Source organism: Anser cygnoides, chromosome 33 (genome assembly GCF_040182565.1).
Source record: "Anser cygnoides isolate HZ-2024a breed goose chromosome 33, Taihu_goose_T2T_genome, whole genome shotgun sequence".
Taxonomy (NCBI): domain Eukaryota; kingdom Metazoa; phylum Chordata; class Aves; order Anseriformes; family Anatidae; genus Anser; species Anser cygnoides.
This window is the reverse complement of record NC_089905.1, coordinates 2,698,784-2,726,373: the sequence shown is the minus strand read 5'-3', so window position 1 is coordinate 2,726,373 and position 27,590 is coordinate 2,698,784. Positions and strand designations below refer to the sequence as shown.

The following is a 27,590-nucleotide window of genomic DNA, read 5'->3' as shown; positions in this document are numbered from 1 at the left end:
CAACACCGCCCGTGTCTCCTCCATCCCGTGCCACTGGTGTCCCCAGCGCTGCGGCACGGGGACAGCTCGGGGGCCCTGTGGGAACGGCTGTGCCGCAGCGGACACCTGCCAGGGCTGCCATGTTATAAATACCCAGGGATTAAAGGGGAGCGCTCGGGCAATCCCAACCCCCTAATTAATTTGGATTAATTAATTTTCACAAAGCCCACTATTAATAGGGATGATGTCAGCGGGTGGCTGAGTCACAACTCTCACTCGGTGCGGGGTGAGCCCAGCCCTGGTTCCGCAGCTAGGACGAGCTGCGGCATCGGGGGACGATGGGGACAATGATGGGGACAACGTTCCTGTCCCGGGTGCATCCCCATCCCCACCAGGGCAGGGCAGAGTATGGGATGCATTTAGGGGAGGGGACACGGCCTGCGCCCCTGGAATGATCCAGGTGATATTCGAGCCCCAGACCCTGTGGAGCAAACATGCTCCGGGACCCCGGGGTCCCATCCTGCGTCCCCACGGCGCGGTGCGGACACGGGTTTGCAGCGAGTGCTGGATTTGGGCCACTGCCCATGCGGGGAGGGAGGAGACGGGAAGACGGGAAAACGTCGGCTGCCGGGCGGTGTCCGTGCGCCTGGCTGCAACGGGAAACCCTACACCGCGGCCGGGGGGGACAAAGCGCCGCGCTCGCCCTGTATAAAACCCCGCGGGGGTCTGCAGCCACCCGCAGCTGAGCGGGGTAAGTCGGGGTCGCTGCCTCGTCCCCATCCCGTCCCACGGCGGCGTTTGGGGCCTGTGCGGTGCCACTGCTTCCTGGTGTCCTGCTGCCCTGGCTGCCTCCGTTTGTGGGATGGCAGGGCTGTCCCCAAGTGGCCGTGCCCCCCCCCCTGCAGTGATGCTGGGGGGTTGGGAGGGGGTCTTGATCCCTAGTGCGTAACGTGGCAGCCCCCAGCTGCACTGTGACTCAGCTCTGCAGGGCTGAGACTGTGCAAACTCGCTGCACCCCGGGCTGGGGAGGGGCAGGGGGAGCCTTATCCCATGCAGCCCCCTCCAGCCATCACCCCCCGGGATGCTCCATCCCCTCCCACCCCCTTCTTGGCTCTGCAGCCCCCAGTCTCCCCCCCGCGCGCCATGGCCACGGGCGAGCTGACCGAGCTGGAGCGGGCCATCGACACCGTCGTCACCGTCTTCTTCACCTACGCGGGGAAGGAGGGCAAGAAGGGGACGCTGACGGCCGAGGAGTTCAAGGAGCTGGTCCAGCTCCAGCTGCCCAACCTGATGAAGGTGAGGGTCAGGGCAAAGTGAGGGGGGGGCAGAGGGGGCTGGGGGGCAGCTGGGGGGGGGGGTTGGTCCCCACGGAGCCCCCAGAGCTCAGCGGCTGCTCCCGGTACCCTGGGGTTTGCCAAGGGTGGAAAAGCAAAAGTAAAAGTGGAAAATGGATGGTGCAGGAAGGGTCCAAGCTGCTGCAGGTGGAGGTGTTCTGCTGGTGGGGGAGCAGAGAGGACCGATGCTGTCAGTCTCTCTGTCTGTCTGTCCGTCCCTCCCATTACCCCTTTCTGCATCAGCCTCAGCTGGGCTGGGGGGCTCCCTGCCATGGGGGATGCCCCTCACTTGAGCCCTGTTTGGGCACAGGGACGGAGGTGTCCCCTGGTGGTGGCAGCCCTGGCTTTTCTGTCCCCATCCTGCTCACTGGGGACGCTGTGGGAGCGCTGAGCCCCCCCTGCCCTCCCCACAGGACGTCCCCTCCCTGGAGGAGAAGATGAGGGAGCTGGACGTGAACAACGACCAGGAGCTGAAGTTCAACGAGTACTGGCGGCTGATCGGCGAGCTGGCCAGGGCCATGCGGCGGGAGAAAGCGGAGAAGAAGAAGTGACAGGGACCGGGGGACGCTTGGGTGACACGATGCTAATAAAAGAGGTTTCCCCGAGCCTGGGCATCGCTGCCGATCTTAGTGGGAGGCCCCTGGTGCAACCAGCCCATCTCCCTGCCTGGTCCATCTGTGCCACGAGCAGATGGTGTCGTTCCCAAAGTGCCCTGGTGCTCGTCTGGCTTGCAGGGTCCCACCCCGTACCCCACGAGCACAGCTGTGAGGTCACGCAGAACAGCCCCAGTGGGTGGCATAATGCGTGTGGGGCTGACGTGGGGCTCAGGACCATCTCCAGCAGCGATGCTGCGATAGCTGCTGGTGGCGGCCACCTCCAGGACACCAATGTCCGTCTGCTCCAGGGTCACCTGGGGATGCGCCCCCTCGATAAACCACATGCCGGGCTCAGCATCCCCAGCTGAGCCCCCGTCCCTGGCGTTCAGCTCCCGCGTCCCCCAGCAAGGCTGGGTGGCGGTGCCATCCCCTCGGCGGGGTGACCGGTGCCCCGTCCCCAAGCCAGCCGGTGCCCGGTGGCCGTTCCCACGCGGCGCTGCGTGGCCGTGCAGTGCCGGATGGGGATGGGGAGCGCTCGGTGTGGCCGGGAAGGAGGCGTTTCCCAGCCCCACGCTGGCCCGGGGCCAGGCTCCGAAATGAGCCGCCTTGCACCACACCGTGCGCAGGGAGCTCCCACTCACACCTCCCTGGTATAAAACCCCAGTGCACCGCAGCCCGCTCATACCCGGGACAGCCCTCGGAGCAGGTAAGTGGCCTGGCCGCCTCCACGCTGGGGGGGGGAGGGGGGTCCCCGTGCCTGGGGGTCCCACCACCCCCGCTTTGCTCCCACGCTTGGCTTTGCCACGACTTGCTGCTGGAGCAGGGACGCTCCCATCTCCGGGACATGTCCCGGCAGCTCAGCGCATCCCAGGGCGCCTTCCTCGCCCCGACGCAGAAGGAGAGGAAGCCCCCCCCAGAAAGCAAGAGCTGATCCCGACTTTCTCCCCCCCCTCGCCAGCTCCCCAGGACCCCGTCGGAGCAGACAGCCCCACCGAGGGACCCTCAGACCCCGCGAGGAGCAGCATGGGCCAGTGCAACTGCCGCAAGAAGCGCAAGGTCCTTGAGCGACGCCGCGGCACCGGGAGGGCCGGGAAGCCGTGGGGCACAGGGGGGGACCCCATGTGTCCCCCATTCCTCAGAGCATGGGGCGCCTCTGAGCAGTACGGCAGGGCCGAGGGCCACTCCCAGGATGAATTTGGGGTTTGGAGATGCTGCCCTGGGCTTGGGCACCTGGTGCCAGGGGCTTGAAAGCTTGGGGAACCCAGGCGACTTTCTCCAGCTCCCACCGAGCCGCCCAGCTCCTTGCAACCTCTCCGAGGATGCCCGATGTCAGAAAGTCTCCTGCTTCCCTCTGCTTTCAAACTGGAGGCGCCCACCCCTTATCCCGAGAGGGCTCGCCGGGCGCTTTGCACCTGCGGAGGATTTGGGGCCGGGGCGCGGGGCTGAGGCTCTGAAGATTGCCGGTTTCTTCTTTAATGGCCATCGCCTGATGTGGTTTAAAGGTGTTTCGAGGGGAAACCGCAGCGCCGGGTGAATCACCGTCGTTTCCATTCAGATGCAGCTTCGCTTAATTAGCACGAGTGGTCGAGCAGCTGCGTCGGGCCGGGTTGCACCCCCCAGGCTGGGGCTGGGGGGCTGCAGCCCCCGTGGGATGGGAGGAGGGCGGCCACCATCCCGCCGTGCGCCCGGGCACTGACTCACACCTCCATCCGCCGCTTGTGCAAAGGAGAGGAAGAACCAGTCCGGACGGCGGCGGCGGCCCCCGCGCTGTGGGTGTAGCGCCCGGAGACGCTGGGGCGGCTGAGCAGGGAGAGACGGGGGGGACAGGCCTGCCAGGGGGGTCGTTTTGGGGTGTCGTGGCTGCGTGGAAGAGTGTCGTGACCGTACAGAGGGGTACGGCGGCTGTGCGAGGGTATTGGGGGCGTGGAGGGCCTGTAAGGAGGGGTCTAATCAGGAAGGAGGGGTCCCACATCTGCAAGGAGGGGTCCTGCACCTACAAGAAGGGGTCCCACATCTACAAGGAGGGGTCCACATCTGTGTGGGGGGTTCTCGCGTCTGTCCAGGGGTCTTACAGCAGTGTGGAGAGGTCTCGCGTCTCTACAAGGGTCTCATGTCTCCACGGAAGGGTCAGCATCCATACGAGGGGTCCCACGTCTGTACGAGGGGTGAACGGAGGGGTGTTGTGTTGATAAGGAACTTTATTAAATCAGCATGGGGGGTGGGTGGAACATCTACAGAGAGCATCAGCACATCTGCCCAGGGGTGTCCCATCCATCCCAGGGATGTCCCATCATCCATCCCGGGGGTCTTCCATCCATCCTGGGGGTCTCCCATCCATCCCGGAGGTCTCCCATCATTCATCCTGGGGGTCTCCCATCCATCCTGGGGGTGTCCATCTGGTACCTCACTGTCTCTTCCCCCCCTTGCAGGACTGCCAGGAGCTCACCAACGTGGAGCAGGCCATTGAGACCGTCATCAACCAGTTCCACTGCTACGCGGTGAAGGGGCAGAAGGAGTACCTGACCCCCAACGAGATGCGGGAGCTGGTGGTACAGAAGCTGCCCCACCTGGGGAAGGTGAGGGCAGAGCCGGGGGACAGCGGGGGGGGTCCGGGTGGACGCGGGACTCTGCACCCCCATCACCTCCCTGATGCTTTTTCTGCCCGCCCCGCAGTGCGTCGGACCGCTGGATGAGAAGATCGAGTGCATGGGGGACCCTGATGAAGCCAAGCTGGAGTTCGGAGAGTACTGGGACATGATGGGGGACGCGGCCAAGGGCTGCCGGAGGAAGTAGGGGGCATCGGGGGACGAGAAGGCGCCCGAGGCCTCGGGCTCTGCACTGCGACAAGGTTCTGGCGGCTGCGTGGTTGCAGGTCCCCTGGCCCCGGAGCGTCGCAGCGAGAGGGACTTTGCTCCTTTCCCTTCCCCAAATCCCTTCGATGTGGGGGCTCCGGGCCAGCCCCAATGTCGCCGTTGGTGGCCTGGGCATAGTTTCTGCTCCCACCCTCCTGGACCGGGGGTACGATGCCTGCGCTGCTCAGTTTTTGGGGTGCTGCGCCTGCGCGAGGCTCCCCACCTGCCCCTGGCTGACAGCCGGGCTTGGGGCTGAGCTGGTGGCGGGTTGTTATCAGCTTGCGTCACTTGCAACCATTTTTGTATAAATTAATAAAGGAAAAATGGAAAAAAAAAACACAACAAACACAGCCAGGATGGGGTGACTTTGTTTTTCGGGGGAGAAGGGGGAGCAGGGAGGGATGGGATTGTGGCGCTGAGTGAGCATCGGCCGCTGCTGGGTTGTGCAGCCCCAGTGCGGAGCACGAGGGTGCAAAGGGTGCTGCAGGTGTGCAAGGGGTGCTGCAGGTGTGCAAGGGGTCCTACAAGTGTGCAAGGGGTGCTGCAAGTGTGCAAGGAGTGCTGCAGGCATGCAAGGGGTGCTGTGGGCGTGCAAGGGGTGCTGCAAATGTGCAAGAGGGTGTAACAAGTGTGCACAGGGTTGCATGTGTGTGTGCACTGCGGGTGTGCATGGAGCTGTGGGTGTGTGCGCGGTGCTGTGGGTGTGCAGGTGCCCATGCAGCGGCATGGCCCATGCCCGTGGTCTCCATCTGGGGACCCCACAAGCACAGCAGGGCCGTGTCACCCGCACTGGGCACCCCAAGGGATTTGGGCACGGGGGAGCTCAGAGGAGCCCCGAAATCTCTGGGTTTGGAAAGAGCCAGGAGCTGCGGGGCCAGTGAGCAGGATCCCACCTGGGCTGGGTGAGTGTGGGATTTCCGTGTAATTGCAGCAAATTAGGAAACAGCAAATGCCACAAAGCGGTGGCTTCCTAGGACGGAGCAATTAGCACAGGCAACGAGAGCATGGAGAGTGAAGAAATGGGTTTGAGAGGGTGCAGGGCACCCACCGAGCCTGGCCATCCACCTTTCCTTGCCGTGGTCCCATCCAGGTTGTATGGGACCATGGTTCCTGCTGAGCTCCATGTCCTTGAAGAGCCCATGGGCACCCCTACATGGGAACAGGGATGGGGACAGGGATGGGGACAGGGATGGGGACAGGGACGGGGTCCCTGATGGGTGCAGGGGGTGCTGGCACCATCTCCACACCTCTGTCACCATGCACTTTGTGCTCTGGGGAGACAAAACAATGAAAAACCCCAAACCCTGGAGAAAAGTGATGAAACCTGAGGCCAGGTTGGGTGGCCGGTCCTCCCGGGCTGGCGGCCGGCACCGCCACCGCGACTCGGCCGCGGCCACCCTCTGTCTCCTCTCACCTTGGGGTGGATTTCACAACGAGAATGACTATTTATTGTTCCTGCCTTGGAAATAAATACATGGAAATTAAGCCGAGAGGTGTGGTGTGCATTTAATTAGAGACAGGAAATGTGTCAAATGGTTGGGGTGATGGGAGGGGAAAGGGGAGCCAGGGCTCCTGGGTGCTCTCCCGGCCGTGGGAGTGGGGACTCCGGGCTTCTGGTTTGGCGACCCCAGCGTGACGATGCGCTGTCGGGAGGACGGCGATTCCAGCGGCGTGAGCCATCCTTGATAAGTATCTGTTGGACCTGGAAAGTCCTCGCAGGTGGCAGAAACAGCTCAGCCCGCGCCGGTGACCCTCGGTGACTCAGCGGTGGCTGGGCATGCGTATGAGCCACGCGGCGAGCCCTGAGAAATGCAGCGGGGCTGGTGGCTGCTGTGTGCAGGGGCACATCTGGGTTTTTTCAGTCCCCACAAGCATCGTTGGGCCCACTCTGCAGCAGGTCCCATGGGGCAGAGCCTGCCAGCAAGAAGCCCAGCTGCCCCTCACCCTCCAGCTGGTGGGACGGGGGGCAGAAGAAGCTTGCGGGGACAACCGGGCTGGCTGGGAACTGTCTTGTGATGGGTTTGGGTCCTACGTGGCTGCTGTGAGCGCACGCACACGCCCTTGGATTCCTTGTAAAAATAAGGGCCTGGATGCGGTTGTGACATCTGCCAGGCACAGGAGGGTAATGAAAGCCCATGATTCAGAGGTGAGCTGTTTGCCTGCAGGGTCGGGGAGGGATTCCCACCCTCCTGGGATATTGCAGCAATGACACCCGAGCATCTCCGAGGAGGACGGCTTTGCTTCCTGCCCCCCCGAGATTAGGAAGAAGAGGGCTGAGAGCGGGGATGACACACGTACATTTTCCGGGACTGGAGTCCCAAAGAGCAAAAGTCCCCAAAGAGCAAAGGAAAAAGCGTGGGTGGCTCCTGCCTGGGCTCTATCACCTCCTATTTTGCATCCCTAAATGTGCAGCTCCCAAAACCTCCTGTATCTAATCTGGGCATCAAATCACTGCGCCATTGCTCCGGCCGACACACAGGGGTACAATTTACTGGCCCGATTAATTATGGACGTGAGTTTACAAGCACAGCTGCCAGCACCTTATCTATCCCCGTGTATCTGGAGATGGCCGAGAGCTGGATACGGCCCTGCTTGGAGCTGGCGCTTGTGCTTCCAAGGCCCTGATGTAGCAGAGACCACAACAAGGTGCCTTCACGGCATTGCCTTCAGAATGAGCAAATTTGGTTCAAATAAATAATACTCCCCACCTTGCTAGGAACCTCTCGCACCATGCTGGGAGAAACATGGGGCTGGGCTGCAGGTGCAGCGTGCCCGGGACGGGGGGTCCTCGGGCTGGGCCCCACGCACCCACCATTGCCCCATGGCCACGGGGTGGGGGCTGCAGCCATTGCGCCCCTGCTCTGCACGGCCGGGTGTTGCAATCAGCCAGAGCTGCTTCCAGGTGAGCCCCAGCCTGGGAACGCCCTGGGAACGTCAGGGAGGGGCGGGAGCCTCTTTAAAACCTGTCTGGGCCCAGGGCATGGGTGCAAGTTGAGCGGCGAGTGGGCGGCACCGGCTCCCACTGTCTCTGCTGCCGAACGCGGTGACAGACGGACAAAGCGGGACCCGCAGACGGGGCCAGGTAAGGCGCCAAGCCCGGGATGGGAAAATCGGTGCCTGCTCCCATGGGGGGAACGTTCAACTGGGATCCGTGCTGGGACGTGCGGCCGCAGGTTGGGTGGAAATCCCCTGAGCCCTTCGGCAGCTCCGCGCGCGCGGGGCTGGGGTGGAGGGGATGGAGAGATCGGCAGGGGGGGCTTGTAGGGGGCTGGCCCCCAGGAAGGGGAATTTCCCCCCTGCTGCACCAGCTGCGATGCCGGAGCCATGGGCTGGGGCTGTGGGAGGAAGGAGAGGGAGAGAAGAAAGCAGAAAAGGGAACCATGGCGGCAGGAGTGGAGAAGTCGACGAGCCCCATCTTGCCCACCTGGCGTCCCCATGCCCCACTGCAGTGACGATATCCCACTATGGGTCCCCCACCATGGAGATGAGGTCCCTGAGCCCCAAACTGGCCCCAGGGGTGCATGGCAGGGCCGGGATGGTGCCGCGAGTCAGCGGGGAAGCAGGAGCCGCAGTGCCCCGAGGACAGGCTGGGTACAGGCAGCTCGGGATGGGGGACCCCAGCGTGTGGTCTGCACCTGGGGGATGCACGGGATGGGCGTGCTGGGGTCTGGTTAATTTGTGGTGGTATTTAATGGCCAGGGACAGGGAGGGGATGGAGATAAATGTCTATGGCGAGTAGGGACGTGATGAGCATTGCAGCTCACACTAGGGCCTGCTGCCAGCACCGAGTCCCCCTTCAAAAGCCCATCCCCAGCCCTGGGAGTGGGTGGCATGGGGCTGTGGCACCACGGGACAGCAAAGGAATGGGTACGGCTCCTGGCCACCCATCTGTGATGAGGAGCACCTCATGTCCCTTGCCACCACCCCGATGTGCCACCATCCTCAGTGTGGGGCTGAACTGGGGAGGGTGGGTGCAGAGAGAGGTGGATTTGGGGTGCAGGGGAGCCAGGCTGGAGCTGGGGATGGCACCAAGCCACCCCTTGGGGTGGCTTCCTCCAAGCCCCACGCCAGTCAGCGTTGCACCCAAGGCTGGTGTAAATCAGCATCACAAAAAGGAGCGGCAGCACCATGCCCCAGCTTGCCCTGAGCCCCTGCTCCATGCCTTGGCTGGGGCAGGAAAGAGCCAAGGCCGGACGAGGCGACGCAGTTCCCGTCCCCGCCTGTGTGCATCCTGCCCAGGATGCGGATGCTGGGCCCCGTGACGGTCACCGTCCCGTTGGGTTCTTCCATAGGAAGGGGCTTCCTGGCTCGGAGCAGCCGGGGGGCCGCGGAACAAGGCTCGGACACCCCATTCGCAGGCAGGGTAGGAGCGTGGGATTTGGGGAAACCCTTGGATGATGGGGCCCTGACCTGCTTGGTGGGACGCCCCAGCCGAGAGCCCCGCCGGGGTGTTCCCGGTGCCGTGAAGCAAGAGGAAGGCCGGCCGGTAATTCCTGCCCTAGTGCCACTGCCGTGCGCCTGCTCGCCTGCCGCTCCCAGCCCCATTCCTCCCTAATGAGCCCTGGGAACCGGGCGCCGCGGTCCGGGTGCTGCGGGGCCCCGGCGCCATAATTGCCGCCCCATCCCACGCGCGGGGGTGGCCGCCCTGGGGGGGCAGGCGGGGCAGGTGCTGCCTTTTTGGGGTGATGCAGGGAACTGGGCACCCGGCTTTGCGCCGTCCCATGGGTTCCCCTCTCATTGTGCGCCCTGATGGCACCTTGAGGCTCGCGGGTGGCCTGGTGCCCCCCGTCCTTGACAGCCTCCCCCCAACCCTGGTCCCTGCAGGTGACTGCGGGCAGCGATGGCAGACTGCACAGAGCTGGAATGGGCCATCCAGGTGCTGGTGAACAACTTCGACAAGTACTCGAGCCGCTGCTGCTGCCGGAAGCCGCGGCGCATCAGCAAGAAGGATTTCCGCAAGATGCTGAGCTGTGAGCTCAACCACATGCTGACGGTGAGGCCGGGCTGTGCAGGGACACGTGGGGGCCAGCTCCTGCCGCACATCTGGGGTCCCCCCCACTTTGCACCCCCCTTCCCCAGCACCAGCATCTCTGCTCTCTCCCACAGGACACCGGGAACAGGCGAGCGGCTGACAAGCTCATCTGCGACCTGGACGAGAACAAAGATGGGCGCATCAGCTTCGAGGAGTACTGGACCTTGATAGGCGGCATCGCCAGCCCCATCGCCCACATCATCCGTCAGCAGGAGCAGAGCGTCAAGCACACCAAGTAGCAGGCTGCCCTCCCCGCCCGGACCCCCGGGCTCAGCCCCCGCTTCTCCGTGGCTCCCCGCTTCTCCCCCGCTGCCGAGCCCCTGCTTGTCCCGGAGCATCCCAGCCTCCTGCGGCTTTGCCGGGGCAGGCAGAGCCTGTGTGATGGAGTGAAGGGGTGTGAGGCTGGCACGGGGGGCTCCTCCTCGCCCCATCCCTGCCCTCTTCCCCCCCTCGGAGTGTCCCATCCTTGCTGGGATGCTGGGTGAGAAGCACAGGGAAAGGCTTCCCCGCATCTAGGACATGAATGCTGTTTGTTCTCAGCCCTGCTGGGAGAAACCCCCATCGCAACCGGCAGCCCCTCTTCCCTCGGAGCCCCCTCTCCCCGTCACCGTGTCGGGGTCTCCCTGGGGAACGGGATTGCCCCTGCCTTTCCCCCCGCCCCAGCTGGTGAAGGGTCTGCCCTGCCTGCTCCTTCGGGCTCGGTGTGCCTGGGCAAGGCCGTGCGGTTATTTATTGCAGCAATAAAGTTTGGAGGAGCAGCGGGGTCACGCTGAGGCTGGCCTTGTGGGGATGGGGTGGTGGTGGGGGGACGGAGGGTGGGGTCTGCCCTGCTCCCTGTCACCCAATAACACCCAATTTGGCTCGCCCGGTGCCTGGGGCTGAGCACAACACCGCGAGGTGTCAGCAGACACCGCAACACCCCGGCACCCCCGGCGTGCCCGTCGGGTGCTGCCACCGTGCGTCCCCATGCGGGTCCCCGAGCAGCCTCGGGTCGCAGCACCCCACCATCTGTGCACCCCAAGAGCACGGCCACCCCGGGGACCCCCGGTCCCGCGCTGCGTCTGGGTGCAGCGCACCCCCCGCTGGGGACGGGGACGGGGACGGGCCCGGTGGCGCTGCGCACACGGGGCCGTCCGTGCTGACATCGCTCTGTGACGCCCACAGCGCTGGCGAGGAGCCCGAGCCCTGTGCCTGCTGGGGATTTTCCACCGGGAGGGGATTTGGCTGCAGGGCTGCGAGTGTGGAGGTGGCCTCTGAGCTCCCCTGGGGGTGTCCCCATGTCCCCCCCCAGTGTCCTACAGCATGTGGGGTGGCAGCGCCTCAGAGCCAGGACCCCCGCTCCCATCCAGCCCCCTGCTCCCCTGGGCATGGCCAGTTCCCACCTCCTTCCTGTCCCCCCCATAATGCAGCTCCCACCCTCCCCTGCTTGCCACATGGGACTGGGGTCCCAGGGGGAGTTTTGGGGTACCCCGTGGGAGCCGTTGCCACCGGGCAGGGCCGGGGCTGAGTCACGGCGCAGGAATCCCGCTGGGGCGAGGGCAGGGCCGTGACTCACAGTGCTGGTTGCGGGGCTGGGCTGGGCGCCGTGCCCGGCTGCCTGCACGGGATCCCAGCGCCACAGCGGGGTGGGGGGCATCCGGCCCCCGACAACCCCGTTCCGGAGGCAGACAGGCTGCGGTGCGTCGTTAGGGATGTCCCCCCAGCTTCGTGGATGCTTCCCTGTGTGGGCAGGGGTGCTTTGCGCACGACAGCTGCACCCCGGGGTGCTCCTCCTGGAAAGCCCCGGGTGCTTTGCGTGGCACCATACGGCAGGCGGGGAGGGGAACGATGAGAGGCTGCCAGGCTCCGCAGCTGGTCCCCATTTAGGGGCCATGCTCCCATCCCCGTGTGCCCAGCAGCATCGGCTGCGGGCAGCCTGTGCCTGCTGCTCCCCCAGCTTTGGGGTTCCCCAGCCTCGAGGCACCCATGGGGGGCAGGAGGGTCCTGCGGGGTGAAGCTGACCCCTGAGCACACACACCCACACCCACCAGGAACTCCTCAGCTCCGGCTCTGCCAGCCCCGGGCACTGGGTGCGTGCCCCAGGCCACCGCAGGGCGAGGTGCCAGCGCAGGTGGCTGCGGTTCTCGTCCCTCCTTTTGAAATCAGGGCTTGGCCAGATCCATCCTCCTGCCCCTGGGTGGCCAGGGCCTGTCCCCAGCATGTTTTGGGGTCTATGGGACCCACCCTGTTCCCCTCAGGGACAAGCACTGCCAGGCTGTCACAAAGGTTGGCACAGCCCTAAAGATTTGCAAGACTCCAGAAAAAGACCCCAATGTGTGTTCCCTGCAGTCCTCTCCAGCCACCAAATCTCTGGGAGGAGGAAGACCTCCAGAGCTCAGCAGAAGGCATCCAGGAGAACCCCAGAAGGCAAAAAGCCCCCCAGAAGGACCCCAATGGAGGAGGAGGACGACTGGGGGCATCCTAGGGCTGTCCCCTCCTAAGTCCCCACCCCTGGTGGCAGGGCTGGGAGAAAAGCCCAGGCTGTGGGGACACCACCGGTGACATCTCCTGGCCAGCACTCAGAACAGGGAAAAGCCTCCCCTGTCCCCATGCCAAGAGCCGTATGGGCTGCAGGAGCTCTGCACAGCCCCCCGAGCAGACCACCTCCGCTGTAACCTTGTGCAAGCACTCGGGGCAGGGGGGTGACAAGTGCCAGCTGAGCTGGAGGAGCTGCCCAGCCCCATGAGGTGGGCGCAGGGACAATGGGGCTGAGCCCCACCAGCACCCTCATATCTTTCCCCACTTCCCAGAGAGATGTGAGGCTGGGGCTGGGCTCGCTGCCCCCCAAAATGGGCTCCCCATCTGCCCAGACCACCCGGCTGCGGTGATGCCCACCTGTGCGGCGCCGTCCCTGACCCCACCGTCCTCCCCGCACGCTGATGGAGGGCCTGGAGGGTGAGGAGGACGACGTGGTGGACTTCAGGCGGTCCTCTGGTTTCTTGGGCTGTCTCAGTGTGCTCTGCAGTGACATCTGGGCTGATGCTTCCTGCCCCGCTGAGCCTCAGCCTGTGGTACGGATAAAACCGCTGCCGCCTCCCCAGTCCCCAGTTCATTTGTGCTGGTTTGTGCTGGGGAGACTGGGGCCACTGAGCAAGTGCCCAGAGAGCTGGTGGCAGCGGTGGCTTAGCGGGGACACGGGCTGGCGCCCCACTTCTTGCGGTGACCTGTGGGGTGCCCATCCCTCCGCTTGCTCCTCGGCCCCCAGCAGCACCCCCTAAGCTCCTCTCACTAATGGCATCATGCGGTTCGTTAGGCAAAAATGAGGTGTGGGTGAAACCTCTGGCTGGGAAAGCCCCGAGGCGAGGGGCTGTGCTGGGCAGAGCCCTCCAGATGGGCTATAAACACCCGGCACTTGGTGGCTGCAGCACCCCAGCAGCTACAGCACCCCGGCGACTACAGCACTGACCCCGGTGAGTCACTTTGTGCCCCAAATTTGCCCTCCCGATTAAATTCACCCTGCGGTTGCTGCACCCCAAAACGGCCCCCTGAGAGGTGCCAGCATCCCAGGTGGATTCGGGCAGGGGGGGTGGGGGTCGGGTCCTCATCACCCCCTGACGCTGTCCCCGGGGCTGTCCCCACGCAGGAGGCTGGCGATGGCGTGTCCCCTGGAGCAGGCGCTGGCCGCGATGGTCACCACCTTCCACAAGTACTCGGGGAAGGAGGGCGACAAGTACAAGCTGAGCAAGGCCGAGCTGAAGGAGCTGCTCAACAAGGAGCTGCCCAGCTTCGGAAGCGTAAGTGGTCGTGGGGACAAGGCACTGCCCAGCCCTACGGTGCCCGGGCATTGTACCAGCCCCGGGGCTTCCCATGGAGCGTGGGGCAGGCCTAGGTGGTCTCTGAGTTCCCCCAAAGCCCACCCCATGGATGCAGCCCCGTGCTCCAGGGGCCTGGGCTGGAGCAGGCTCAGAGCAAGGGGAAACTTGGCCTTGCTTACACCCACTGAATATTTTCATTGGCAAAGTTGTGCTCCGATTTCAATGTTTTTCTCGCTCTTTTTTTTTTTTTAATTTTTATTTTCCACTTCCCTTTCTGGCCTGTGGTTTAAATTGGGAGGGGGGTGGAGGCACAGCTTATTAACAAAGCTTCTCAGCGAGGCAGAGGCGGATTTGCTGCACACCTCAGGTCCCAGGGGAGCCACCTGCACCTCTGTGTGCCACCTCCTTCTGACAACAAAGAGAAAACCCTCCTGCAAACAGCTGGGAGGAAACTAGAGTCTTATGCATCCTTCCTTCCCCACCTGTACCCCCTAGACCCGCTCACCCCCCCCCCCCCCCCTTTCTCCCCCTTCACAGAAGCAAATGGACGAAGGGGAGTTCAGGAGGCTTGTCAACGACCTGGACCACAACAAGGACAGCGAGGTGGACTTCAAGGAGTTCGCCTGCTTCCTGGCCTGTGTGGCCATGGGCTTCAACGAGTTCTTCAAGGACGCCAAGCAGCCCCGCAAGAAGTGACCCTGGTGCCGCTGGTGGTGGTTTTTTAATAAAAGCCTTCCCAAAGCCTCAGCAGGGCTGTGCGTTGCGGGTGACTCACGCCTTCCCCCAGCCCGTCCTTCCCTCCGTGGGATTTTCCATGGTGCGGCTCAGCCCCAGGAGGCCTTTTTGGAAAAGTCTGAGCAAAACAGCTCCAAACCGCCTCCAGGCGAGGCGCTGAGATATCCCCCCCCCCCCCCCCCAATTGTCCCTGCTGTCCCAGGGGAGAGGTTTGGTGCACATTTGGCCCCAAACAGGAGCTTCCTGAGCCGTGCAGGGCTCGTGGTCTGGCACGAGCTGCCCAGGGCAATGCAGATCTGGGGGGAGAGAAAGCTGGAGTGGAGGAACTGGGCAGGAACACACAAGGTCCGTGCCAGGAACAAAGCCCAGAGCAGGCCCTGGTGCCTGTGCAGGTGGAGATGAACCACGGCTGGGTGGCTGCAGGAGCCCCCTGGGACGAGGATGAGCCCACCCTGGGGTGCTGCATTGCAGGGGGTGGGCCCGAGCCCCTCACTTTGCTGCAGGGTTGTGGACAAGCGGCAGCACCCCGGGCATGCCACGCTGCGATACCGGGCGGGCAGGATGGGGCTGGCCCCCCCGCAGGCACGGCAAGTCCAGGCTGGTTTGCAGGAAGCATTGCAGCTGCTTCCAGCCATCCCCAGCACCCCAAAACCCTGCAGAAAGCACCCCGGGTCCAAAAATCCATTGCAAAGCATTGCATGGCAGAGCATGGCCCTTTCATAGCCCCTCACTAAGCCCCCAAATCCTTCCTGAGCCCCCAAGTCATTGAACCCCCCTGCCTCATTCCTCACCAAGTCCCCCAAAACCTTACCAAACCCACCAGCAGGTTCAGACTTTGCTCATCCCCTTCCCAGGGTCTTTATAACAAGCCCCCAGGGGCTTCCGCACCCTCCGAGTAATCTGCACCAGTTTGCACCTGCTCCTTAATGGGGAGATGAGGTTCAGGCTTGGGGGTTTCTTTTCCCAAAATGTTTTTTGAGGAAGCGCCCGACCCCAGGAGGTGCTGTGTGGCGTTGGCCAAGGTTTTGTGTCCCAGGGTCTCATCCGCTGGTTTTCTCACTCCGGTGCCTGCAGTGCCAGGTGCCACCATCCCCAGCGTGGTGCCGGGGACCCCAGGGGTGATGTCAGACCCCCGTGTCGCAGCGGGGGGCCGGCTTGTCCCAGGGCTGGGCTGTGCAACCCACAGGTTCCCGGCTGTTCCCCGCGGCTCCTCGGCACGTGCGCGGGACACGCAGGCACTGAAATAGCGCTCCGTTACACAATGGGGCGGCGTGCCGCGCTGGCCTCGCCGCTAGGAAACAGAAATCACTTGCAGATGACTTGAGTTGAAAACAGAAAAAAAAAAAAAAAGAAAAAAAAAAAGGAAAAAAAAAAAGCCAAGCCCAAAGCCTCGGACAAACCCTGCTTGGGCTCGTGCAGCTCCGGACACTCCTGGGGATACTGCCAAACCCTTTGTGCATGGCTTCTCGTCCCCCACCAGCCTGCGACTTTGTCCAGGTTGTCCCCATCCATCCCCAGGGGCACATTTTCCTCTTTCTAACCCAAACCAGCCCCTTGGCGGATCACAGGGGGGAGGGTTCTGGGGGGGGCCGGGGCTGCCCCTGGGGTTTCCTCTCCTCCTCCTGCAGCCAACGTGCGGCCAGGCGCTGCGGCAGCATTGGTGCCTGCTCATCCGCACGGCGAGGGGGGGGCCAGGCGGGGCTATAAATGCGGTGCCTTCCCGCTGCCTCGCTCCCACCCTGCCCCTCCTTGGCTGCTTTGCGTTCGAGCTCTTGGTGAGTTGTTTTTTCCTGCGATGCTCCGGCCTCCCTCGCCCTGCCGTCCCTCCAGATGTTGCCTTCCAGATGCGTCTCCCTCGACCCCCCAACGCTGACCCCCCTGGCTGAGCTCAGGGGCCAATTTCCCCTCCGAAAGCTGCTGCCCACACCCCCGGCGTTGCTTTCTCCCCCTTGGGCATGGCTTTTTGCGGGGTTGCTCAGCGCCGGTCCCAGGCGGCAACGCCCAACCCAGCCGTTAGCGGGCAGGTGAAATTCGGGAGGAAACGGTGATGCACGGGGCGTGCCTGGGGACACCGCGCTCTGTCCTCACCCGCTCTTGCAATCGGTGCCTTCAGGCTTGTTGGTGTCCCCCATGGCGTGTCCCTTGGAGCAGGCGCTGGCCGTGATGGTCACCACCTTCCACAAGTACTCGGGGAAGGAGGGCGACAAGTACAAGCTGAGCAAGGCCGAGCTGAAGGAGCTGCTCACCAAGGAGCTGCCCAGCTTCATCAGCGTAAGTGCGGGGCTGCTGCACCAGGGCCGGGGGTGCCATGTCCTGGAGACCCTGGGGATGTGCCCCTTGATGCAAAAACCTCATTTTGACCCCTCTTCCCACCGGGCAGAAACAAACGGACGAGGCCGGCTTCCAGAAGCTGATGAGCAACCTGGACAGCAACAGGGACAACGAGGTGGACTTCCACGAGTACGCCACCTTCCTGGCCTGCGTGGCCATGATGTGCAACGAGTTCTTCCAGGGCTACCCCGACAAGGTGCCACGCAAGAAGTGAGCGCGGGGACCCCCGCAGGGGCTGCAGCGCGCCCCCCTGTACCCTCCGACCCCCCCAGCACCTTCTCGCCACGGTCCCGATGCTCTTTCAATAAAGATTGCTTTAAACCAAGCCCTCTGTGTGTTTGGCAAGGGGGGGGGTCTTGCTCTTGGGGCAGTGTGCAGTCGCGCGCAGAAAGCCCCTGTTGCACGTTGCGGGCGTTGGACGATGCCCTGGAGCAAGGAGCGCTTTGGAGGCGGATTTTGGCACAGGATTTTCGGCAGCGTGGGCACCCCGTTCCTGCGAGCCCTCGCACACTGCCTGCGGGCGCGTCCCCGTGAGTCAGAACCCTGCCCTGCCGCACCGCCGTTTGCCCCTTTCGTTGCTTCGGGCAGGGCTCAGCAGGAGCTTTCTCAGGGATTAACGCCTCCGACCGCACCGTGATAACGGGGATGGGCGGACAAATTTTGGCCAAAATTGTTCAGCGCTCACTGACCCAGTGGCAAAGACCGCAGCCCCACTGTGCGAGGCACTACGCGACCTGGCTGATGCCGAAGGGACCTGGTGGGGATGTTCACAGGGGTGACCCATGGGGGGGTCAGGTTCTGTCCCCCCCACCCCACTGCTCTGGGGGGCACCCAGGACCCTCATCCCCTCCCCAAGTGAACCCTTGGGGAGTGGGGTTTCGGTCGTGTTCCCACTTGGGGTGGGGTTATGGCGTGTAGAGGAGTGGCTTCACCCATGCACTCAGCCACCCCCTGGCCCCCCCGGCATGGGAGGACTCAGCCCATGGCTATAAATGCGAGGAGGAGCTGTGCAGCCACAGCCCTCCCTCCCCGCTCCCAGATCCTGTCCTGCTCAAGCCGGTAAGTCTCCATTTCCTCCCTCCCATCCCCTTTTCCCCCCCCCATCAGACATCTACGGCCGCCCCAGGGGTGCGCGCTGGGCTCCAGATGTGCAGCTTGTCCCGTCCAGATGTGGACCCCCCCTGCCTCCCCCCCCCTCCTGGAAGCCAGACCTTGGGCGGGCAACTTTCTGGCAAGGCAGCGGTGCCACGAAGGCTTCTCCCCATCCAGCCCTAACTTCATTCCCTGCTTTCACCCCCCTTGGTCCCCCCCAGCTGCTCCCCATGGGCCCAGCCTGCGTGCGGAGGCGGCTGGGAGCTGCGCCCCGTGAGTCACCGCAGCCACCAGCCTTGGCTTACGCAACGGCCTGGGATAGGGGGGACACGGGGCAGCCCCCTGCCCGCCCTGGGATGGAGGGGACACGGGGCAGCCCCCTGCCTGCCCTGGGATGGGGGGGACATGGGGCAGCCCCCTGCCTGCCCTGGGATGGAGGGGACATGAGGCAGCCCCTTGCCTGCCCTCGGATGGGGGGGACACGGGGCAGCCCCCTGCCTGCTCAGGGACAGACCCCAGGGCTGTCCTGAGATGGGGCCGTGGGGGCTTTGCCCGCAGCCCGGCTGGCACAGGAGTGATGGGAGGGCTCTGGGATATCCCTGGGGGGGGGCTGTGCTTGGGGGCTGCCCAAGGTGGGGAGCTGCCCGCTGAGCTCCCCCCGTCCCCGCAGCCCAGCCCACAGCCATGGCAGCCCCCCTGGACCAAGCCATCGGGCTCCTCGTGGCCACATTCCACAAGTACTCGGGGAAGGAGGGTGACAAGAACACCCTGAGCAAGGGCGAGCTGAAGGAGCTGATCCAGAAGGAGCTGACCATCGGGCCGGTGAGTGCGACCCCCCCCTCCGCTTTCTCCTCACAAGTCAAGGGCGTCACCTGCCAGTGCAGCCCGGGGGGACCTAGGTGCAGGGACACCCCCGGGAAAGGGGCAGGGGACGGGCGCAGCAGGAGGTGACACGGGGAATAATGTCACCCGGGGGAGTTGTGGCACAGCCCTGTCCCCACACCTACTTTTATGGCACCTGGTGTGAATGCTGGTGCTTTGCCATGGGGGGGGGGGATATAACTGGAGACACACGTGTGGCCGGGTCCTGCGGTGCCCCCCCAGCCCTGCTCTGGGAAAGCAAAGGGCGACGTGCCCCCCCTACGGCGCCCCGGCTGGCAACAGCTCTGTGCTTTTCGGGGCTGCAGAAACTGAAGGACGCGGAAATTGCTGGGCTCATGGACGACCTGGACCGCAACAAGGACCAGGAAGTGAACTTCCAGGAGTACGTCACCTTCCTGGGCGCCCTGGCCATGATCTACAATGACGCCCTGCTGCAGTACAAGTAGAGCTGAGCCAGCCACCGGGGCGACCCCCCCCCCCCCCCCCCTTCCCAATGCCTCTCTGAGGTCCAATAAAATTTCTTTTTGTAAAGTTTTGCTGCTGCGTTTTGTGGTTGTTTTTGAACCTCAAATAAATTAAAACCTCACGGATGGCTCTGGTTTCGATTTTTTTTTTTTGTTTTTTTTTTTGGGGGGGGATGTCGGGGGGAGGCAGCGAGGGGCTGCACCCTGTGCTCGCGTCCCTGTCCCATGCCCATTGCATGCTGGCAATGCCCTGGCTGCTCCTGTTTTGTGAACCCTGCCAGGCAGAGCTCACCCGAGCATCAGGAAAAGGAATGTATAAGCAGCCCTCCGGACTTGGTGCAGCATCACACTCACATCCCAGAGGCAGGGGAAGGGGTCTCCCCACATCCCCCTCGATAACCCCTTGGCCCTTTTGGAGCCTGATTTGCAATTTGTCACTATTTGAAGCTGGCCCGATGCCGCTCACGAGCATCCCAGCCCTCCCGCCTCTCTCACACCCTGTCACTGCCCTGTCCCTGTCCCCACGGGGCTGTGCTGGCTCTGGCCCCACAGCCCTGCAGCAGGCGGCAGCACCCAGCCGGTGCAGGCTCATGGGCTGTGCCAAGGGCACCCCGTGGCACACCGGGTGGCGGATGGCAGCACGAGGACCTGCGGTGCGCACATGCCTCTTCTTGCCCATCCCAGTGCACGTGCGTTCCCTCCCACCTCCCCACGTGGCACACACATGTCCCTTCACACCTCCCTGAGCCACACATCCGTGTCCCTTCACACCTCGCTGAGTGGCACATCTGCGTCCCTTCGCATGTCCCTGTGTGGCACTTCCTTGTCCCTTCGTGTGTCCCCACGTGGCACATCCGCGTCCCTTCACGTCTCCCCACGTCCCTCTGCGCCTCCCCGATGGCGTGTCCATGTCCCATCACGTCCTCGTGAGGTGCTTGCGTGCCCCTGGTCCTGCCCAGGCGGGACACAATTATTGTCAGTTACTGCGAGGATTGCTGCTACGTCACCACGGACACCAGCGGCTGGTCGGACCCCCCTCCCAGCGAGGTCGCACCCATCCTGCCCCACCATACAATCTGGCCCTTTGTTTCACTCTTTTGCAACGCGTGCTTTTTCTGGAACCAGTTCCTCGTGCTCCTGGAGCAGGACGTAGATGGGGAGAGGTTTCACCACCGCTGTCCTTCCCATCTCTCGAAATCCCTAAGGGGCATAATGGGCTCTTTGTGAGCACAGACTTGAGGTGAAAATTTTGGGCATCCTGGGGTGCAGGCTTCCCCCTAGGTAGCCTTTCCTCCAACACACGCAGGGTTCAGCTGCCTGCTGAACCAGACACTGGGAACCCCATGGGGTCTCCACGAGCTGTGGCATTTCTGTGACCCTGGAGGAGGTGGCGATTGCCAATGCTCCTGGTAATCATCAGGCAGCAATCACCTCTGCTGGGAAATGCCACCTAAGCACAGCTGGCAGGCTTCCGGCATGCCGGCAAGTCCTGATCTGCAATGTCTTCCTTGGCTGCCTGTGCTAGCTGTTAGGAAATGATGTGCCAGGGATGCTGCCTGTGATTTTGGAGAGGTGACCAGGGTGGGATGCATCCCCCAGCACCTACAGGTTGGGTCAAACACCCCATCTCCATCCAAAGCCAAACATTGGGGCAGATGTAGGAAGGAAGAACCACATTCCCATTGGGAAATATCAGCTTTGCCCCATGGAGACCCTCATTTAATGCGCTCAGGAAAAATCCCTCTTTCCTCATCTCCACCAAGAACCCCAAACCTGGGGAAACCCCTGTGCTGTCATGTATCCACTATTCTGGCTCCCCACAAATGTCTCTTTTGGCGTTTCCTTGTTTTGCACTAATGAGTTTGGTGTGTCCTCTCCCTTGTTAACCCCAGGAGCAGTTGGTTCCTGGAGACAGGCAAGAAATTGCTGCCTGGGCGTGCTGCGTGCCGAGAAGCCTTGCACAATTCCCAAGGTTATCACCCCAGAGAAGATTTGAGGGTGTCACAAATCATAGCTCAGGGAGGGTATAAAAGAGCCCTCTCCGGCACTGTGCAGCCACCGATCCTGCCCGCTCCTCTCCTCTCCATGTCGCTGTCAGAACAAGCCAACCCCAGGGCCACCCCTCGGTGAGTAGTTCTCCAAACAGGGGCTCCTGGAAGCAGACAGAGCCCACCCTGAGCTCCTGGAGGGGATGGGTATCCATCTCCTCTTTTAATGTTTTGCTGTTTTTCCTTCTTTAGCAAGATGAAGACCAACCTGGAGCTCGCGCTGGAGTGCGCCATCAACATCTACCACCAGTATGCCATCAAGAACCCCCGGGATGACTACCTGAGCAAGTCGGAGTTTACGCAGCTGATGAAGGAGACCGCCAAGACCTTCCTCACCAACACCGTGCCGGTGAGAGCCGTGCAGCTTGGGTCTCCTACTGCTGGCGAGAGCTTGCATGGGTGATGGCTTCCTTGGGGCACAGGGTGGCCGAGAGCCTCTCAGAGGGGAGGGAGGGTTGATGGGGTTTTCCTGAAGCTGTGCTGTCCCTGCATGGACCCTCCCCAAACCAAGGTTCTTTGCAGAGATTAAGGGAATTGGAGAGCTCTGTGATGTAGCTGTGGGGTGGCAGGGGACCCAGGGCCCCACTGTGCGTCGGGCTGACTTGTCCCTGTTTGTCCTCCTGCAGCCTAAAACATCCATCGACGCCTACATAAACCAGCTCTTTGCCAGAGCAGACAAAAACCGCGACGGCCGCCTGAAGTTCACTGAGTTCCTCACCACGCTGAACCTCGCAGCCATTGATGCCCATAAAAGGTCCCATGAGCCTCCCAGGGTCCATGGCCCACATCCAGCTGGTGGTCACGACCATGGACATGACCATGGACATGACCATGGACACGGTCCCCAAAACTGAGGCCGTTCCCAGGGTGGCTGTGCCCACAGAATTGTGCTCTTCCAGCAGCATCATCTCTTCCATTTGCCCACAAGCATATAACCAAAGCTGTGTTGTCTGCTTCTGCCTATGGCATTGAAATAAAATTTCTTTCTCCATGCACCAAACGCATCTGTGCTATGTTTCCTGCACTCTCTGGGGGGACGTGACATGCACCCAGCTCAGCCCGCAGCCACGGGGGGTTAAATGCAGGTTGCCCTGGGGAAACAGCAGGACAGGGAAGGCAGGGGGGAGTCAGGCCACTTGTCCCTGCTTCTGTCCCTTGGGACAGAGCGGAGCCACACGCCAGATCACATGGGGCTGTTTCACATAGCAGGCTCCCCATCCTGCAGCACTCAGTCCCCAGCAGGGTCACCACCACCTCCCCAAGGCTCACGGGCTCCTTGCTTGGGATTGCTTGGCTCAGCAGCTGGGTTTCCTGGGCAGGGGCAGCCAGGGGGGTGCACAAGAGCATCCTCACCCCTGTGCTCCCAGACCCTCCTTGCCCCAGCTCTGGGATGCTCCGTAGGTGAAGCATGGCCGGGTGCTCGCGGGGTGCTGCTGAGCCCCCCCAGCGCTGACCCCGGGTGGGGGCACTGCTTTTGCAACCTGCAGAGCAACTGATGTTTTCCTTGCAAGCCCAGCACTGGCACAATGAACAGTGCAGAGGGGCTTTGTGGATGCAGTTTTAACTCTACACGATGAAGCCTCACACTTTTGTTAGTGTTGGGTGACAGCTCCTGGGCTCCCGGCAGGTTTAGGAGCCACAGCAGGCTCTTGGGGGCCAAATACACAAGCGGAAAAGAGCTGGGGTGTTTGTGGGGAGCCATGCACTGAAGGGGAAATCCCCAGGATCGTGAGGTTCTGGTATTTCCAGCATCAACTGGAACCAGGAGCCCACGCTGTATGAAACTGAGCTGGGAGAGGAAGCACAGGGCTTTTGCGTGGTTATGTGCACTCAATGACACCAGTCGTCGCTCTCCGACGCTGCAGTTTTGCCATCAGCGAGCAGCCCTTGTCCCCCATCTGGGTGCACTTCATCCCCCTGCTCCGTGCCAGCATCCCTGGGCATCATTTGGGCATCACTGTGGGTTTTGGGGAAGAGTTGGGAACTCAGAACCACAGCTCTGCCCCCGAGGGGACAATGCAGACACACAGGACAAAACCCAGCCAGGCTAGTGGCTTGCAATGACAGCTAGGGAATGAGGATGCAATTTGGGACTGCTGACGGGCCATAATGAGAGAAGAAAAGAAACAATAAAGTGAGTCAGGGATACCAGAATAAACCTCCTGCAACAGTTCTCGTTACTGCTCCTGAGACATGCGAGGAGCACCCTCAAACAGGAGTGGTGACCCGTTTGTTTTCGTATCCTCACCCTCTTCCTGGAACCTATTGTCTTGTCTTTACACCTTTTCATAGTCTCCTCTTCATCCTTCTAGCACCTGCTCTGCTAGTGTCACGGGGGTGGCTGTTGCAAAACATCCCAGTTAATGCTCCAGACAGCAAAGACCACGACCTTGGATTTTCTCCTTGCTTTGAGCCCAGTTTCCTCCACCAGGTTTCTGGAGCAAGAAGGAAGGTCTGGTGCAAGTGATATGAAATGGAAAATAATGGAAAATAATCTGGAAAACCACCTATTGAAATGTAGACAACACTTTCATCTTTGTTAGCATTTGTCCAGTTCATAATGTAGCAAACAGTTTGCAATCACACTAAAAACATATCCACATCTCTCCGAAAATCCCATCTTTCTTCTACACCGGCATGAAAGAGGGAAACATTTTCAGCACGTTGCAAAACCTGCAAATTTTTGTCAAGTCCTGCCAAGGCGGACGGTGCATTTCCGTCAAGGTGGGGGGAGTACATCCAGTGGTTTCCCCATTCTTTGCCCAGTTGGAGCCAATGGTGGGGTGACAGGACAGCATTTGCAAAGGCCGGTGGGTGCAACCAGGAACTGTGAGCAGAGGAATGAGATGGGGAGGGGCTCAGATGTTCCCACCTTGCAATTTCCAGGTGCGGGAAATGCTAATTCAAGCTGTTGCTTGCAGCAGGTGTGTCACCATCTCTGACGAAAGAGAGTCTCAGATGCATATAAAAGGCTGCCCAGACACCTGGGTCACTTCAACAGACCCATCTTCTGCAAACCCTCTTTGGACACAAGGTGAGTAGCATTGCAATGGTTCTTGCAGCAAGTAAGGCGAGGGAGAAGTGATTTTGTATAGTACTTCATCTCTATAATACTTCGTATTGTGTCTATTTTATCCCAGTGCTTCCCACTTTGGGGAGGCTGGTTTTGGCTGCAGCAAGGCTTTGTGTTAGTATAAATTAGTAGTATTTCTGTGCCATCTTTAGTGGGGTATAGTTGTTTCTGCTTTGTGGCGGCACACAGCTGAGAGCAGGGTCTCCCTGTGTTTGGTGTCCATGGTCCAAAGGGATGACGAGGAGGAGGTCAGGCAGAGCCTGTAATGGAGCTGGTATCAGAACCTTAATGACTCAAAGCCATCCCTGCCATCGGTGGCACGGTGCTGATATATGGGTTTGTCTGTCCTGCCTGAACAATGCCTCCAGGTCAACCAGAACAAGCCGCTTCTTGGGCAAAGTTAATAATGTGGTTGGGCTGTGCTGTAAAACAGTGAGATTCCTAAAACCTCTCATTACCTGCTCAGCACTGAGGGGCTGCCGACCACCCCTGGGTGCTGCCAGCCCTGTGGGATGGGGCAGGTCCTTTGCACACACCAGTGAGGTGCAGCTCAGCCTCAGGGTGCCCAGGCGCATGGTGTGGGGTGCTTGGCTCTGTCCCCTCCAGGACCCCTCCAATGGCTTTGGGGTCTCTCGGCAGGTACCCCGAAAGCTCAGCCATGTCTGCAAGCACTGCCACCACCCTGCCTGGGCATCGGCAGTTCCCAGGAAACTGCACGCTGGAGATGGCCCTGAATGCCATCGTGGATGTCTACCACCGCTACAGCATCCGCAAGGGTGAACTCGACCTCCTCAACTTCAACGAATTCAACACGCTGCTGAAGGAGCAGGCGCCGACCTTCCTGGAGGCCTGTGTGAGTGCCGTTGGGGAAGGAATCTCCTGGGGTGCTGGGGCTGATCCTCAGGATGCTGTGGTGGGAGCAGGGTGCCCTCATCCCCCAGGGGCTGTGGTCCATCAGGCCCAGCTTGTGCACTGGGGGTGCTGCCCATGTTCATCCTGCCTGCTAGCACTAGGGTGCTGAGCAGCCAAGGGGGCTTGGGGCAAGATCCTGTCCATCTGGGGGTTTTACCCACAAAACAAAAGAGGGGCTCAATGATCCCGTGGCTTCCAAATGCTTCCTGGGGTATGCGAGAGCATAGCTGGCTTGATTTCCACCAGTGGGAGCTCTGCCTGGGGAGGGGGCACGCTAACACGCTCTGTCCCCCATTGCAGAACAGGAACCGTTCCGGCTACCTGCAGGAGCTCTTCAAGGAGACGGACTTAAACAAGGACAAAGAGCTGTCTTTTGAGGAGTTCACCATTGTCTTGTCCAAGGTGGCTGATGATGCCCATCGCATCATCCATGGGGAAAACAGATGTAAACCAGAGAGCAACTGAGATCACACATGCCGTGGTGTCTGGCCCCTGTGAAGGACCCAGAAGGGGCTGCTTGTAGGAATAGGGCTGTGTCTACTTTCTGCCTGCTTGGATTGCTCATAAGACAATAAAGCATCACTTGAAGCCCACTGAGTCCTTCCTATCTCAGCACTCACTGCCCATGGATGGACAGGGTGGGCACCAGCTGCAGAGAGCATGAGGTCCTGCAGCACCCCTGGGAGAAGAGCTTGCCTGAATGGGGAACCCCAAAAACCCCTGGGGGGAGAGATTTATGGCAGATGTGGTGGGTGGGCAGGCAAGAGCTGTATCACTCAGTGTCTGGCCCAAGCCAGTAGGGCTGGGAGGGAGTGAATGGCCTGAGGACCAGTGCAGGACACTGAGCTCTGTTCTGTTTGAACCACAAAACTTCAGCAGAGCAGCTGCTTTGGAGGCTTTTCTCCTGGGTGAGGAAAATGCATTAATACCCCTGACAGCAGCAGGACACATTCTCATAATGAGAACAAGCCAGGGAGCTCTTAGGAGAAAAAAAAAACAAACCACAGGCAGAAGTCACTATTTGTATATACAGCTCCCACCCCGTGTGGTGCTAAAATCTTGGCTCAAGCTAAAGAAAGCTTTGAAGGTCTCCAGGGAGTAGACTCCCCAGCCTCTCTGCACAAGCTGTGCCAGGGCTCTGTTACCTGCACAGCACAGATGTGCTTCCTGGTGTTCAGGGGGAGCCTCCTGTGCTCCAGGTTGTGCCCAGTACCTCTCAACCTGGCCCTGAGCGCCTGGGGATGCCCAAAGGGTCCTGCATGTGGACCTGCAAAAACCCAGCCCCGAGGGGCTGCTCCCCAGCAGGGTTTGCAGTTGTGGGCATCTCTCACACAGACCCTTACTTGCTCAGGAAGTATCTGCCTTGCTCAGAGCAAGCCCCTGATTTCCCCAAGCTAAAACCACATCTAGCAACAAGAACCTATTCCCTACCCGGATCTCAGGCTAATGCCTGTTGTAAACTGCAGTGCACCTCACAGCGACGAACCCTGCCGTGCCCTCAGCCAGCTGCCTGCCCTTTGCTTCTCCCTACTCTTAAACCTGTATTTTGAAAGCACTTTTGCAAATGCTGCCAAGTGCAGGGTGCCCGGTGAAGGCTCGGCTCCTCGAGGCACAACCAGTCCTGGTCACCTGGAACCAGATTTTCCGTGTCGTGCGATGCCTGCATCCCTCTCCTTCCCCTTCGCCGCTCCAGCAAGCGGATGCTTGCTCAACCCTGGTGGCCTTGGGGTCAGGATTGCAGCTCGCTGCAGCTGCTTTGGCATGGCCCGCGGGCACGGCCGGGCTGGAAGGCTCCTCCTGCAAGGAGAGACCTGCAGAGCCGGGTCAGGAGTTGTGCCAACACATTCCCGTGACCCTGAGTGGTACCCAGGTTCCCCTGTCGTTTTAAGGGCTGTGTTTGAATTTAAATGGTAAATGCTGCTCCTGGGGGCTCGTTGCTGCTGCCTGGTGGGCACAACCAAACATCTAGCTACTCTCCCTGCTCTGAAACCCCTGGCCCATGCCATGCCCTATGTCCATCCTTGCCCTGTCCACCTCCAGGATGATAAAATAGCCAAAAGCTCAGTTTTGTGAAATTGCTACAAAATTCTGCAACTGAGCTGATGGTCCCCAGCACCCCGTTGTGAAACACCCTGGCCCTTCCTCAGCTGTTTCGTGCATCGCGGATCTCCCCTGTTGTGAAATGCGGAGCATCCCCAGCAGTGAGGGCAGGGGCTCAGGGCTATGCCCCCCAGATGCTCCCTGCACAGTGCTGTCCCACGGCCACTCATCTTGAGCTCCTCTGTCCTGTTTTGGCCTGCACTTGGTGCCTCAGATTAGCATCACGTTCGGCAGGTTGAACAAATCCCCAAACAAACCTGCTGAATCAGCAGGGAGGGGATTTTAATAAAGCAGCACTGGAAAATCTTGTTTTGCTCCTGCTCTTCGCTGCTCTGAGCCGATGCGCCTGCGCCCAGTCTCTGCTGC

General features: G+C 61.5%; 8 protein-coding genes across 9 annotated transcripts; all 8 read left to right on the top strand.

Moving 5' to 3' along the window:
• Positions 1-553: 553 nt before the first annotated feature.
• On the top strand, positions 554-1,918 carry S100A13 (S100 calcium binding protein A13). Its single transcript, XM_048049217.2, has 3 exons — positions 554-730; positions 1,099-1,275; positions 1,727-1,918. The coding sequence occupies exons 2-3, from the start codon at positions 1,123-1,125 to the stop codon at positions 1,862-1,864; spliced, it is 291 nt and encodes a 96-aa protein (XP_047905174.1). The 5' UTR covers positions 554-730; positions 1,099-1,122; the 3' UTR covers positions 1,865-1,918.
• A 544-nt stretch (positions 1,919-2,462) lies between these two features.
• On the top strand, positions 2,463-5,111 carry LOC106049115 (protein S100-A14). The gene is made up of 4 exons (XM_013201288.3): positions 2,463-2,615; positions 2,868-2,965; positions 4,339-4,485; positions 4,583-5,111. Exons 2-4 carry the CDS (start codon positions 2,933-2,935, stop codon positions 4,700-4,702), a joined length of 300 nt encoding a protein of 99 aa, XP_013056742.1. The 5' UTR covers positions 2,463-2,615; positions 2,868-2,932; the 3' UTR covers positions 4,703-5,111.
• Positions 5,112-7,684: 2,573 nt separating this feature from the next.
• On the top strand, positions 7,685-10,556 carry S100A16 (S100 calcium binding protein A16). 2 transcript variants are annotated; one of them, XM_013201291.3, is made up of 3 exons: positions 7,685-7,843; positions 9,586-9,754; positions 9,868-10,556. In XM_013201291.3, the coding sequence occupies exons 2-3, from the start codon at positions 9,602-9,604 to the stop codon at positions 10,030-10,032; spliced, it is 318 nt and encodes a 105-aa protein (XP_013056745.2). In that variant the 5' UTR covers positions 7,685-7,843; positions 9,586-9,601; the 3' UTR covers positions 10,033-10,556. The 2 variants fall into 2 exon arrangements, with proteins under 2 accessions (XP_013056745.2, XP_047905093.1); XM_048049136.2 differs by lacking the exon at positions 7,685-7,843 and adding an exon at positions 8,983-9,124.
• A 60-nt stretch (positions 10,557-10,616) lies between these two features.
• On the top strand, positions 10,617-14,334 carry LOC136788101 (protein S100-A4-like). The gene is made up of 3 exons (XM_066986001.1): positions 10,617-13,242; positions 13,416-13,566; positions 14,125-14,334. Exons 2-3 carry the CDS (start codon positions 13,426-13,428, stop codon positions 14,281-14,283), a joined length of 300 nt encoding a protein of 99 aa, XP_066842102.1. The 5' UTR covers positions 10,617-13,242; positions 13,416-13,425; the 3' UTR covers positions 14,284-14,334.
• Positions 14,335-15,938: 1,604 nt separating this feature from the next.
• On the top strand, positions 15,939-16,978 carry LOC106049116 (protein S100-A4-like). The gene is made up of 3 exons (XM_013201289.3): positions 15,939-16,097; positions 16,436-16,593; positions 16,703-16,978. Exons 2-3 carry the CDS (start codon positions 16,453-16,455, stop codon positions 16,865-16,867), a joined length of 306 nt encoding a protein of 101 aa, XP_013056743.1. The 5' UTR covers positions 15,939-16,097; positions 16,436-16,452; the 3' UTR covers positions 16,868-16,978.
• Positions 16,979-17,560: 582 nt separating this feature from the next.
• LOC106049126 (protein S100-A6) lies at positions 17,561-19,163 on the top strand. Its single transcript, XM_013201303.3, has 3 exons — positions 17,561-17,712; positions 18,416-18,567; positions 18,933-19,163. Exons 1-3 carry the CDS (start codon positions 17,646-17,648, stop codon positions 19,071-19,073), a joined length of 360 nt encoding a protein of 119 aa, XP_013056757.1. The 5' UTR covers positions 17,561-17,645; the 3' UTR covers positions 19,074-19,163.
• A 1,895-nt stretch (positions 19,164-21,058) lies between these two features.
• LOC106049125 (protein S100-A12-like) lies at positions 21,059-22,139 on the top strand. The gene is made up of 3 exons (XM_013201302.3): positions 21,059-21,217; positions 21,332-21,488; positions 21,766-22,139. Exons 1-3 carry the CDS (start codon positions 21,177-21,179, stop codon positions 21,991-21,993), a joined length of 426 nt encoding a protein of 141 aa, XP_013056756.3. The 5' UTR covers positions 21,059-21,176; the 3' UTR covers positions 21,994-22,139.
• Positions 22,140-24,043: 1,904 nt separating this feature from the next.
• Positions 24,044-25,717, top strand: LOC106049127 (protein S100-A8-like). The gene is made up of 3 exons (XM_013201305.3): positions 24,044-24,173; positions 24,852-25,065; positions 25,425-25,717. The coding sequence occupies exons 2-3, from the start codon at positions 24,871-24,873 to the stop codon at positions 25,587-25,589; spliced, it is 360 nt and encodes a 119-aa protein (XP_013056759.2). The 5' UTR covers positions 24,044-24,173; positions 24,852-24,870; the 3' UTR covers positions 25,590-25,717.
• The last annotated feature ends 1,873 nt before the right edge of the window (positions 25,718-27,590 follow it).

Coding starts and splice junctions, on each gene's coding strand:
- LOC106049126 (XM_013201303.3), top strand. CDS start 17,646: ATGCGAGGAGGAGCTGTGCAGCCACAGCCCTCCCTCCCCGCTCCCAGA. Junction 17,713..18,415: donor ATCCTGTCCTGCTCAAGCCG/GTAAGTCTCCAT, acceptor CCGTCCCCGCAG/CCCAGCCCACAGCCATGGCA. Junction 18,568..18,932: donor AGGAGCTGACCATCGGGCCG/GTGAGTGCGACC, acceptor TCGGGGCTGCAG/AAACTGAAGGACGCGGAAAT.
- LOC106049127 (XM_013201305.3), top strand. CDS start 24,871: ATGTCTGCAAGCACTGCCACCACCCTGCCTGGGCATCGGCAGTTCCCA. Junction 25,066..25,424: donor CGACCTTCCTGGAGGCCTGT/GTGAGTGCCGTT, acceptor CCCCCATTGCAG/AACAGGAACCGTTCCGGCTA.
- LOC106049125 (XM_013201302.3), top strand. CDS start 21,177: ATGTCGCTGTCAGAACAAGCCAACCCCAGGGCCACCCCTCG. Junction 21,218..21,331: donor AACCCCAGGGCCACCCCTCG/GTGAGTAGTTCT, acceptor TTCCTTCTTTAG/CAAGATGAAGACCAACCTGG. Junction 21,489..21,765: donor TCCTCACCAACACCGTGCCG/GTGAGAGCCGTG, acceptor GTCCTCCTGCAG/CCTAAAACATCCATCGACGC.
- S100A13 (XM_048049217.2), top strand. CDS start 1,123: ATGGCCACGGGCGAGCTGACCGAGCTGGAGCGGGCCATCGACACCGTC. Junction 1,276..1,726: donor AGCTGCCCAACCTGATGAAG/GTGAGGGTCAGG, acceptor CCCTCCCCACAG/GACGTCCCCTCCCTGGAGGA.
- LOC106049116 (XM_013201289.3), top strand. CDS start 16,453: ATGGCGTGTCCCTTGGAGCAGGCGCTGGCCGTGATGGTCACCACCTTC. Junction 16,594..16,702: donor AGCTGCCCAGCTTCATCAGC/GTAAGTGCGGGG, acceptor CCCACCGGGCAG/AAACAAACGGACGAGGCCGG.
- LOC106049115 (XM_013201288.3), top strand. CDS start 2,933: ATGGGCCAGTGCAACTGCCGCAAGAAGCGCAAG. Junction 2,966..4,338: donor ACTGCCGCAAGAAGCGCAAG/GTCCTTGAGCGA, acceptor CCCCCCTTGCAG/GACTGCCAGGAGCTCACCAA. Junction 4,486..4,582: donor AGCTGCCCCACCTGGGGAAG/GTGAGGGCAGAG, acceptor CCCGCCCCGCAG/TGCGTCGGACCGCTGGATGA.
- LOC136788101 (XM_066986001.1), top strand. CDS start 13,426: ATGGCGTGTCCCCTGGAGCAGGCGCTGGCCGCGATGGTCACCACCTTC. Junction 13,567..14,124: donor AGCTGCCCAGCTTCGGAAGC/GTAAGTGGTCGT, acceptor CCCCCTTCACAG/AAGCAAATGGACGAAGGGGA.
- S100A16 (XM_013201291.3), top strand. CDS start 9,602: ATGGCAGACTGCACAGAGCTGGAATGGGCCATCCAGGTGCTGGTGAAC. Junction 9,755..9,867: donor AGCTCAACCACATGCTGACG/GTGAGGCCGGGC, acceptor TCTCTCCCACAG/GACACCGGGAACAGGCGAGC.